Consider the following 13,397-nt stretch of genomic DNA (forward strand, 5'->3'; position numbering starts at 1 on the left):
AATATACATTGAGCACCAAATATATTTAATAATAACATCTCTATAAAAGTCTAAAAATGACAGCAATGATGGAAACTTGCAATAAGGGATCTACCACGTATTCTTTCAAATTTTCCAACTATTTATTTTGTGGATTTTGTGGAATTTTGAAAGCTTTGTGGAATTTTTATTCATAATTTTTTATAACCTCTTCTAGCTGATATCTCTACAGGGTGATTTGTTTGTAACTGAATTCTGTACAGGTGATTTGTTTGCAGCTGAACTCTCTACATGATGGGTTCTTTGTATTTCCTACAATATGCTATGAAAGTAAAAATTCATTGGTGCCACAGTAAAAACCTAAGATTTCATGCATACATATATATGTTGTGTACATTTTTTTCATTGGGTAACCATAATCCCCAGTACTACTGACCTATGCATAGTTCTCTACTTGTACGTGTAGTGTACACCTGCAGGACTTACTGAGTCCCTGGCTCTACCATATATACGTAGCTTGAAGATCACAATAGCAACTTTGCATATCAGTCCAGTCGCAATTGCTAAATTCATAGCCAGAAGTCACATGTGACCTACATATATTGACTTATTACTCAACCTTGGCAGGACAATGAAGTATGGCAAAAGGTACTGAAATAACAACTATATTATTGAGCACTATAGGAAATGGTGAGTATAAATGACTGGAGCAAAGATTCAATGTATAACTAAGATCATTATTTCGATTCAGTATAATGTGTTCTCTACTTTTGCAAAGTAAACTTATAGTGATTTACAGTGGAACCTTCGTTATCTGAACTTTCAGTTAACCAAAATCCAAAAATGATTGTTCTGTTAGAATATTGAGTGTACTATTAGGGTAGTAGAAATTTCATTTTAATTAATGCATTGTTTTTACACAAAATTCATAGTTATGGACTTTTGAACTATCTGAACACTGCAGGTGGTTGGGCCCAAGGGGTTCGGATAAGTACAGTAAGTTTCCACTGTAGTTTGCCATATACATTAATTCTAATAGTAGGAATGCAATTGATCCCAAATCACATAAGTTGTTTCTGTAATCTTAAAACAGCTGACAAAATGACAAAATAAATTACTGCTATTTCAATTTTCTTTTAGCCTGTAATAAATGGTCATTATTTACAAGTATTTATAGTTACCCGTGTTTTGTTTTTTCTTTATAACTCCATACCTATTAAACATTACTTCTATTTCTACCAAACAACAAAAATGATCACAGCATTAAGGCAAACATTTTGTCGCACATCAGTACCTGACATTCTATGGTCCGATGGGGGTCCACAATTTACAACCCACACATTCAGAAGCTTTGCAATGCTAAAATAAATAAAGGTTTGAAGTGATTCAATTTTAAAACTGATCTAAACACAAATTTTCAGCTCCTTCCCATAATTGATTTACCCTGTAGGTGTGACAACAAAATGGTGTTATTTTTCTAATTTGTTAATACATGACTCCATGACTATTTGTATTCTGCACCAAGATACACCCCAAATAGTAAGGAAATAGAATAATATTGTAAGTTCGAATCTATGGCAGTTTTTTTTGTAAGTGTGCAAAAAGCCTAAGAAAAAAAGTAAACAAAAAACTTAAGCTGATTTGGAAGGCCCTATCTCTGGAATGCCTAGAGTTATGTATGCATGAAAATCACATCATTGTTCTCCCTGTCAACAACAAACTGGTGTGGCATGCCAGCTGCATCTTTGGCTGCACAACACCCTACCATGCATCTTGATCTTACTTGCAACGATTGAAAAATTAAAACTAAGCTGTCCAACATGATAATTAATAAGGGGTGATCATTTGGTCAGTTTTCTTTTAAAGTGAAGTCTGTTACAAATACAAGGAATACTTAGTTAAATTTGTATAGTGATAATAGAAATAAAAGGCAATGAAATGAGGGAGACCTCCTACACCTGCAGATATATGTATGTACTAATGGACATTTAATCTCTAATTCAGTTATGGCTATATAGCCAGGAATTAAGTGTCTACTGGTACATCTCATCTTCTCACTTGTGATAGCCTAAGAAACAATTACCATGCTACCTACGAGTCAACACCTACTGTACATGACAGTAGTGGAGACACGTGCACAAAAAGTGGACAAATGACACATGCATTGTTATTGGCTGTAGCTGGCACTGGCAGGAAAAAAGGTACATCTCCATCATAAGTACTGCTGCACAGTGAAGAAATCAAACCTGCAGCATCATCCATAAACAAATTATGTTTGGCTGAAGGCATCTGTTAGTCAATAAACACCAGTACAGTAATGCGGCAGAAGTGTTTTTGGTGGCTCTGCATGCACATTTCAGCTAATTTATACCGTATAATACTGTGAAAGAAAAATGATACTGGTATTGGGAGATATTTTATGGTAGGAAAGAGCCAATCATTCCTACACTAAGCACTCCCTTTCATAGTAGCATAAGTAATTCAAGTTATTTTTGGCATCTCTGTATGAAAAGTGTAAGATATTTGATCACTATAATTACTGCCAATTCTTACAATTTGGTACTATTTGGCAACAGATTTTACAGTTAAATTACTTTTTCCAACTTGAAACATCCACACTCCAGGTATCTGCACAAAAGTGGCAGGAAACTTTTATGTTCTTCTCTCAGTAGCCAAATTCGTCTTCCACTCCACAAAGAATGTCATAGTGAAAACAAACAACAAATTGGGATGGAAAACACTGGAATTGTAATCTCAAAAGGATAAGTTGAGAGTGCAGTCAACATGAAATGCAATAGGAACAACTAAATAATAATATTTTATTTATAGACGTATATGTAGATGTTGCAAGCCTTTTATCATTGTGTTCCACTGTGTGATAGTCTCATAAAGAAATCAAAGAGAAAGCAAACAGGGATATAGCAAACATTGGAATTGGAATCTCAGTCCAGAGTGCAGTCAACATGAAATGTAATAGGAACAATTATTATTTTGTTTATAGATGTACATGTAACATATTTTGACGTGGCAAGCCTTTCTCTCAGTAACCCAATCATTGGCCTTCCACTGTGTGAATGCCTCATAAGAGCGTCATAGAGCATGCAAGCAGAGCAAACATTGGAAATTGAGAGTACAGTCAACATGAAATGCAATAGGAACAACTAATTTTAATACTTTATTTATAGGTGTACGTGTCAAATGTTTTTACATTGCAAGCCTGCCAAGGAATTGGCCTTCGATCCACTATTGTGACTGTCTCAAATACCATCAATAATGCTAAACACAATACATGATGCATATTTCCATAAAGATTTCCTGTGTTATCCATATCAAAAGCATGACTCCATCATGAGACACTTCTGACAGACCATTGATGCAAATGTTGCCGATTATCCATCACGTTAGTTCCATTTATAGACGTAGCTACATCTCCCATATTTTTACATTGCAAGCCTGACAGTGCCAAGACATTGTCCTTCCGCTCTGTGACTGTCTCAAAGACCATCAATAATGCTAAACACACTACACGATGTATATTTCCATAAAGATTCCCTGTTTTACCCATATCGAAAAAAGGCATGACTCCAGCACGTACAAGACACTTGTGTCGGACAAATAATGCAAATGTTGACAATTATATCCACTACTATAATAGCTACATCTACAAATCTTGGCACAATCAATACCACAAGAAGGAACATTTTGCAATGACTGCACACTAAGGAATACTTCGCAATGGCTCTCAAACAAAGGATCTATATTTAGCTGTAAACGGCTCTGGTACAGAGATTTCCGTTGCTAAATTACTAATTATAAGCTTGTGCTAAAAATATTCACTTCCAAACGCCCCAGCCTCTCAATAAAATACATTAACAATGTAGAATGAACAACAACAAAAAAGATACAACAATAAGCTACAAATGTGTAGCTATATGGTATCAGGGCTATACAGTTCTGCAAACATGTAACTATATGATATCAGGAGAATCAGTTCTTCTTCCTTTTGCCTCGAGCCTTATGTTTCACACTCCCAATCGGTCTTCCCTTATCTTTGACACTCTCAGTCAGTCTTCCTAACACAGTGGCTTCAGCCTGATGTTGCTGCTTTCCCTTTTCAATAGTTTCTTTTTCAAGCTGAAAGTTTCGATGGTGATACTTTACAAAACAGTCACTGTCACTAGAAAAGCAAAGAGGTACTCTGTAGGCAGCACACATCCATGTTGTTCTAGTCCTGTTTCCAAGCTTGATTTTACAGTATACACAGTCAGGTTTACCCTCACTTCTTACCATGAAATGAATAACAGTTGTATTCCTTGCAGGTCTTCCTCGAGATCCTGGGATGGTAACTGGGGAAATTGTTGGAGCGGCCGCAGGGCAAAGAGCTCGGATGAGCTTTTCTCAAAACTGATAGTGAAAAATCTTCTCCGGATGTATGGCTTTATATAAAATAAAAGAATTCACAGTTGCTAAATCAACTATGTGGAAAAATAAAGTTTTCCAGAATTTTTTAGTTTGACAGAGAACCTTGTAGTATTTTAGTATTTGATCATAATGATAAACACCACCCATGGAAGCATTGTACTTGTAAATAGCTATTGGTATGGGAACATCTTTTTTTGTTTGTTTGTTGCTGGTAATCTTTGTCCTTCCAGTTATGAGAGACTGTTCCTTCAGAATGACCGTCATGTTCTGTTGTACAAACAGTCACGACTTTAGTATCCTTCCACACAATATACACTGATTCATCATCCCTCATGTAAACCCCTGATCAGCAAGGCTTCTTTTTGTATTGCCCAATAATATTTTTAACTTGTCTGGGAAATCCCATCCTGTTAGAAGCCATTGTACCAGTTCATAGATTTATTTTCATAGAGATCTTTCAGTAGCTGTGGTGATGTGTAGAAATTGTCCATATAAACACGATATCCTTGGTTTAGAAAAGGTGTGGAGAGATTTATGACAACATCATGACCAAGTCCATTTGCAGATAATGATTCACCTTCTTTCCTACGATAAATTGACTACATATGCAACAAAGCAAATCGATTACTTGGTTTCCTAAGGTGAAATATGCATTCCTGTCATAAACACTTCAAAGAGTATGCCTACAAACAATTTCTACTGCCATCTACCGAATATTGTTGTGCCATCTGGGACCCACACCACCAAAATGACATCTCTAAACTTGAAATTATGATGATTTAACATTGAGCTGCTCATTTTGTCTTAAATAAGCCTTGGAACAGACACCACCGTGACAGTATCACAGAAATGTTAAATGAACTAAACTGGCCATCTTTACAAGAACATAGAAAGCAAGCACGCCTCATCCTATTGTACAAGATAGTTAATCATTTATTACTGGTCCCAAATCGCTGTCTGCCATCGTTAAATCAAAATGCTACCCAAGCCCATCACAATCAGAAATTTAATCATATACAATCTTCAGTAAACACGTATCTCTATTCATTCCTACCCAGAACTATTCCCCATTGGAACGATCTATGTATCCCAAATCTATCTACCGTATGGAGGGAAACTTTGGCGCCGTTAAAATTTGGCGAATTTGGCGAATGACCATGAATTCGCCAAATTTTCCCCATCCAAATATTTTGGTGGCGAAGAAATAGCAAACCAAACCTCGAACTAATCAATTTTCTACTCTACCAAGGGATACTGGGCCAGGGGTCACACTAGAGCCAAGCCTGCCTCGACTACCTCACTAGATAGCTAGCTAAGGTAGGGGCGGGCGTTTCCGGACAAAGTTCAGGGGCGGATCCAGAGTTTGGAAAGAGGGGGGCACTTTTCTGAAAAACAGTTGAAGACCAAAAAAACTTGCTGAAAACCAGTTGAAGACCAAAAAAAAAAAAAAAAAAGGTCACGACAATAATAGCTAGTTATCCTTACCAACTATATCACGTCTGTTATGTAAAATAAAATCCTATTTATAGCTTCATAGGTAAGCTACACTGCCTCATGAACATTGTGACTGCTTTATTAGAGTAATTGACTGCTCTATTAGAGTATCTCGATCTTGTATGCAATTTCTTGGGGGGGGGGGGGCCCAAATGCCCCATCCTGGATCCGCCACTGAAGTTTGTACATGTATTAGAAAATCGCTTTACAATTCGGAATACGCAGCTGTCCGGAAACCCCCTTACTTACCTTACTGTACACGGCAAAACGGGAGTGACAAGTAGTGAGTCCTACTATATTAAGTACGATACCAGAGGGTGTAGATCTACTGTCTATATAGTATTATCTTTTAGTTGATAGCTGACTCCAGACGCCGAACTGAGAGGCGTGGCACTCCAGTTCTCGCTTCAGGCACAGTGATTAGTAATCTAATTAATTTAAATAGGGCGTGCGCTTTTCTAACAATTCGCCAAATTTTATTTCGCCAACAGTGATATTTTGCTTGATTCGCCAAATTTTTCCCCCTCCAAAGTTTCCCTCCGTACGATACCATTGATTTAAACAATTAACTACTACTTTATAATTGTACCTTAGCACTTATTGTAACTTAGTATGTATTGTAACTTAGCACCCACCGTAATTTAGTACTCATTGTAATCTAGCACTCATTGTAACCTAACACCTATTGTAACTTAGCACTTATTGTAACTTAGCACGTATTGTGACTTGGCACTAATCGTTATTGTAACTTAAACTAGGCACTTAACTTAAACTAGGCACTTAACTTAAACTAGGCACTTAACTTAAACTAGGCACTTACATGTATGTACCGTGTACATTAGTGTTAAAACCCTGTCGGGTGATTGCTAATTAATAAATTAAATTTTTTTTACATTGTGAAATTGTTAGTAAAACCATTGTGGGAATCGCATAAGCACCACAGTTTGAATCCCCACTTTGTGGGTTTATTTTTTATGTACTGACGAAATGAAAACCTGGCTTTAGATTTTACCATCCTTTTATCAGTACTGATTTCTACATGTGGTTGGTGCAAAGAAAGACAATTTTGTTGCAAGTGATCTACAAGGGATCGAACCTGTAAAGAAAATACGAATCTTATTGTCTACACTACAGCAACATACATGACAAAATTATGCTCTTGTATCACATGTACACAACTGTTTGTCTTTTAATTTTTAGCTCCTCCTCTGTCTTTTTATCAACTACATGGAGAAAACATAATGGACTGTCAAATTTATTTTGGCTCAATACACTTGCTATAAATGGATCATAGCACAGGCTTTCACTGGACTATGCCAGCTTATATCGTGGAATCTTTCAATACCCAAAATGAATTAGCATACCACCTAAATTCAAGAAGTCTTCCTGAGACATTGCATTGTATTTTTTATACATAAAAGCTCTTCGATTTTTCATGCTCTCTGCATATTTGTCGGAACAACTGCAAATATAGTCCACTAAGTCTTCACTAAACAATAGTTGGAAAAGACCTTTAGGTGATCTGTCTACACCTGGTGGTAAATGAGTACCGACACTGCGAGTCAGTGTGAAAGGAATATTTGTGCCGTAACCACTATCTGGTATATCAAGGCTACAGCTGGTCAATTTCTTCTCTGGTTTCTTACTATTCTTTTTTTTTGTGCAACAATTTTGCTCCTGTTTTTGTTTTTCTTGGTGGAACTAGTTTCCTGTTCATCATCTGTTTCATTTTCCAACTCTGGTTTACTTTCTGAATCCACATTTGACTCTAGTGGTAATTCAATATCATCTGTATCGTGCTCATTAACACTTGAACTATACGCTCCAATGTCCGGGTTACTTAGATCAACATCTGAGCCACTGTCTGCTGTGGATGAACCAGAACCACTGTCATAGTAACTAATTCCCACACATACCTAATATGCCCAAAATTATGCCGACATATTAGATCGCCACATCCCTGAGTAGCAACACACAATGATGCATCAAATTAAACTTTAGTACTGTACTAACCAACCATAGGATCTGACTTCAAAAATCAACAATCACGACTGACCAAGTAGTAGCTATTTTAGCTGTTTTATAAGGTTGTAAGTTTGGAGATGTGCATGTAGCTAGACATCATATGTGACCCTATATTGAAAATCATACATTTTGACACATTGGTCAATTTTCTATTTTATAGCTAAAATGAAGCACTGAGTAGTGATTATCTACCTTGTGTGAAAATTTTGTGATGACACATTGAAGCATTCCAAAGATATGGCTGATTATTATTACTGTCTATACATAAGAACTAACTTTTCATTATCAGTTTATAGAACTGCATAGTAATCAGGTGTGACAAATTGATAACAAATCACTCTGTTGACAAAGATCTCCATTCTTACAATCTAAAATGGATGAAAAGAGATCTTTGAGAGTTTAATCATGTGTTTTTTGCGCTTTTCCTCAATTAAATCACTTGTATTATAGTATAAAGACAAGAAAATGTTTGGTTTTGGGAATGTATAGGTAATCACATAGTGACCACCCTTCATAGTTTGTAGTACACATCTATCCAGTTCTATGTGGCCATAACTTCTACCAGGTGATTACATCATTCTTTTTATTACATCATTTGTTGTTGCACTTAAGCTTCACGTGTCAGCAATTTGATTGATTACTTAAAATGTCTACATTTGTTGCACTTAAAAGGCTTCTATTGTCAGCTTACTTGATTGGCTATTCACTACAACCAATTTCTTGTTGCACTTAAAAGGCTTCTTTGATTCTGCTATTTTATTACAGTGCAATTACAGAAACAAGACATGCGATTTGGGATCAATTGCACTCCTACTACTGTATTAGGAGTAATGCATGGCAAACTAAATCACTATGTGATTAGTTGGTGTCCCACGCACTGTAAAATTACTACATGGTCTGATATAATTGAGTATATCTCCTAGAAAAAAGAAGCTATGGGTGTGAAATTCCACAACAAGAAGGCTTAATAATATAGTTTCTTTATCAAAATGTACAAAAAAAATTTTAATTTTAGAAAATCTCTGAAATTTTCAATTGAGTATTCCCACAAATTTTGCATGTGCCCAAATGTATGGGTTACATATAGACATTCACCCTGGTCACCCCCCTCCCCAAAATCGATTCCCCACAAAGGAGAAATCCTAGAATAAACATTGAGTGGAGGAGATTGCTGTACCTGTAGAAATCACCCACACCAATGTTTCACTATGCAAGTCATGAATAGTACTCATGCTGGTAGTCTATATTCTCTCTACTCAATAACGTATGTACTGGCAAAATTCTGATCGTTTAATTAATGTTTCACTAGTGCGGTATGATGAAAATCCAGGTAATAGTGCTTCCCAATTAAGCATCATGGAAAAAATGTAGGGAAAAAGGGAAGTCACCTACACCTGCAGATATACTAGTGAACATTTAATCTCTAATTCAGTCTATAGCTAGTCCCTATTTCAGTCTATAGCTAGCTATGACTGAATTAGGGATTAAATGTTCACTAGTATATCTGCAGGTATAGGGAACCTCTCTTGTCCCTACCTTTTTTCCATGATCTTAAAATTTCTTTTCCTTATACTTGATCATTCAATGTAAAAGCTCTGCAACAACTTTGTTTATGAATGAATAATGCTAGAATAATTTTAAGGTATTGGGCTCTACAAGGTGGCGATAATGACTTTCCCTTTGATTTAGTTATATTTTGTTTTGTAGATTCTAATTGTAGTGGTATTTGTTGATTATTATTAATCATCAGTCACTATCCCACTATAGTACAGTGGACCCTCACTTATCCGGACACAACGGGACCAAGCAGTGTTCAGATAACTGAAATGACTGGATATATGAAGCATTGACTGAACAATGAAATTGAACATATTGGTACATGCGTATGATAGCCGTATGAACCTATGCATATATTATAATAATAATGATGTGAAATGAATTACAGTGTACAATTTAAAAATGGTATGACACTGTACAGTGGTACAGTACGTAGATGTACAGGTGTACTGTACTGTTGTATAACACAAGAACTTAGGTTATCAAATTCATGGAGATTATTTAAAGTAGGAATCTAAAGGGGTTTGCTTCAATTTTGTAAACCATTTTGTAGCAGCCAAGTCTCTTACCCTTTTAACAGTAGCACTGAAGTAGCTGTGCTTTCAGGTTGCTTCTCATACCAGAGTTGCTGCTGCTTTTTCTCATTCTTCGCAATGTCTCCTACGGTCGATTTTTCAATCCCCTATTCCCTTGCAAGACTAGACATTCTCCTTCCTTCAAGCAATCGATAATTTCAAGCTTGGTTTCCAATGACACGCAAGTACACTTTCTTTTCATAGCCATTTTTTTTCTCACAAACACGTGACCTAAAACTTTGAGGCTAGATAATCTGAGCGGCTGGATAGTCGAGGGTCAGATAAGCAAGGGTCCACTGTATGTACAAGTTGAGCTGAATCCTGAAAATCAGCTAAAAATTAAAAGTGGAATTTTTCTCAACAGTGTTAACATTTCTGCCAACCAGATGATAACAGCGAAGGTGTCAACAACAGACACTTATGGTTTAGCTCCATTACAAGTTGGGAACAGGGCTATAATGGACACTGTATTTGTATGGCTTCCCATTGTGAAAATTTTGATTGGCCATAAATATTATGTTAGACATTTGAATAAAAAGATTTTGAAATATTTTAGCAGGTCAAGCAGTACTACAAATGAGCCAAGTTTCAAGATCGTGTGTAATCACATCCAAGCGTTATTAATGTTTTTGAGGATTCAGCTCAACGCGTACATACTATAGAGACCTGTAAAGAAAGCTGTACTGAAAGTCTGTGTAGCAGGACATGGCACTATTGTTGTCATGTATTAATTTTGTTTTACTATTGCTGCTTGTTTAATCTCTCATTAACTGACAACTAGCCATGCATAGTAAAAATAATGCGTAATCTGTTCACATAGCTACATACAACAGACATAAAACTAGATGTAGGGGTACACAGTTACAACAATTTAGTGCATGCATTGTATATAAACAAAATATTACAAATACTAAATTAAATGTCAAGAGTCAGGTTGCACACTACTAGAAAATGCATTATTAAAATACTTCTGCCAGCTACAATCTATTGTAATACAGTTTTGTACTCCAATAGTATCAGGCTTCCAGCTTTGATTGATATTTTCAGTCATACAATAATAATCACAAATTTTTTTCCCATTCATTTGAATAATCTCCCATTTTTTTTTAAGCTTAGTCATATGTTCATCAAATTCTGAGGAAGGATAAAATGAGATTGGTTCTTGAAACACATCTTTTGAATCTTTTATTGTTTTTTCAAGAGAGTCTATTTTCCTTTGAAGTTCTCTCAATTTACAATCTATAGCATCTTGTCCATAACTTCTAGTCAAATCAATATACATTTGCTTCATATCATCTTTCCTTTCAGCTTGAAATTTCTCATCAACTGCTTGCTGTAAACCTTCTAGCACCATTTGCTCAGTAATAGTTAACCCACAGTCTTCTATCTTTGTTATTGTTTCTACAGTGGGTCCACTGTCCTTATCTTTTTTGGTATGTTTGCTAATCAATTGAAAAAGCCTTCCTCTGCGTCCATCAGAATGCTCAATATGTACAAAGCCTTTATTATAATCACCTTTTCCTGCTTTTTGTTTAGTAGTTTTTTGTTCAGTAGTTTCCTGTTGTGTACTGTCTGCACTGATGTCACTTTCTTTTTGTTTAGTAGTTTCCCGTTGTGTACTATCTGCACTGATGTCACTTGCAGCTGATTTCTGAATATATTTGTAAATTAAGTTCATTGGCATAAATGTTTTTTCTATACCTGATAGCATTTTTGGGTCATATTCTAGCAAAACCACATTTGGCAATCGAAAATTCCCTTCAGGATCAAAATTTGTCTTTAGGGCCACATCTTCAATGCTTTTATCATGCAAAATTATAACGGAATCAACAAAAATAGGAGCAGTCAATAAATGACTGACAGAGCCTTGTATTCCAAGCTTTGAATTAATAAAAATCTTTGAACTGCATGTTGGAACATGTGAAACTGTTACGGATGACTCCATCCACTCTATAAAGGGCTTTTTTCTCTGTTGAATCCAACCACATGGTGGTTCTGTGATTAACAAGTGAAATTCTATGTCCAGTTTTAGTTCAAAATATTTATCATTCTCATTAAAAGAAAATATAGATGTATTACCTTTCAAACAATTGGACATTTCTAATTGAAAAAATATTGGAGCTGCATCATAGCATAGACTTTCTGCATGCATACTGCAAGGAGCGGAAGAGTAGCACATCTGTTCATCATTGTGACGCGTTCCTGCTGCAAAGGTAGCTATAAATGGATGCTCTCCTACTTGATCACATATTAATGCCGCAATACATTTGTGTTGTTTTTTCTCTCCTTTAAAGTACCCTTCGATTGAATCCGAATACTTCTTACACACTAAGTCAAGATATCTGCAAGAGTAAACAAGTTTAATTGGTAAGTCACTAATCAATACTATCCCCACAGAACATTCATACCAAAATAATATACAAATCCCTTTGAGGACCAAACGAATAGCCGGTTATTCGAATTAATATTCGTTTGAATTGTAGTCGAATAATAAACTTAACCCTCGATTATTTGCACATGATTGTTATACAAAGGCACGTGATTAGCTGTCAGCAATTAACGTAGCAGAAAGTGATGCTAATGAAAGGAAAGGATGGTGGTGATAAAGCAAAGGCTAGAAATAGCATTAGGCAGTCACTAATTGGTGAAGATATACCAATGCTATGGCGATTCGCCATAAGTGCAAGACTTTGTATGGATTCATGGCTTACTCCAGGTACTTTACTTTGTTATAAACACTTCCATCACAATATTGCTGCAGTAATCCTTTCAGAAAGGGCACTATGCTATCCTTTTCTTTTCAGTAAGTTATTTATACGAAGCCATGCACAAACCTGTTTGTGTTTATTTATAGGCTTCTTGGTAGTGACCGCCTTAATTACTGGATTGCATTCATAGCAATGAAACCTTACACCGATTATTCGAGTATTCGAATAATAGTTGAGTGAATATATATTCAAATACAGAAAACTACTATTCGTTTGAGCCCTACGAATTACTTTGCAATTATGGTGGGATGCATAATTTTGTTTAATAAGGAAAGCTGTGAAATGAAGATGAATTATTGTTTAGCATAATATTTTCATATACTACGATAATATTCAAATAGTTTTGTTTTACAGTACCTGTGATATGAAGCAGTGACCGGGCGGTGTCGTTTCCACTAAGCATCCTCTTCGTTTCATTGCGTATTCACATGATCTTCTGTATACCAATCGAATTGCCATCATGTGCGGAGTCTAATGGTGTTTAGTTTAATGTACTGGGACAACGCACCATCAAGATATGGCCAATCAAAGGGTGATTATAGAGTAATGGCAGATGATAATGGAAGAGCTACTTTCT

General features: G+C 35.9%; 2 protein-coding genes across 2 annotated transcripts in view; both read right to left on the minus strand.

Moving 5' to 3' along the window:
- Positions 1-13,397, minus strand: part of LOC136246548 (dendrite extension defective protein 1-like) — a 230,756-nt gene that overhangs the window by 139,114 nt on the left and 78,245 nt on the right. The window lies entirely within an intron of this gene.
- The window catches only part of LOC136264156 (uncharacterized), a 45,357-nt gene continuing 42,767 nt past the window's right edge, over positions 10,808-13,397 (minus strand). The window contains exon 5 of the mRNA XM_066058865.1: positions 10,808-12,394. Coding sequence (XP_065914937.1) covers positions 10,975-12,394 — 1,420 coding nt within the window. The 3' untranslated portion in view covers positions 10,808-10,974. The remainder of the gene's footprint in view (positions 12,395-13,397) is intronic.

This window comes from Dysidea avara, chromosome 1, assembly GCF_963678975.1.
Source record: "Dysidea avara chromosome 1, odDysAvar1.4, whole genome shotgun sequence".
Lineage (NCBI taxonomy): Eukaryota > Metazoa > Porifera > Demospongiae > Dictyoceratida > Dysideidae > Dysidea > Dysidea avara.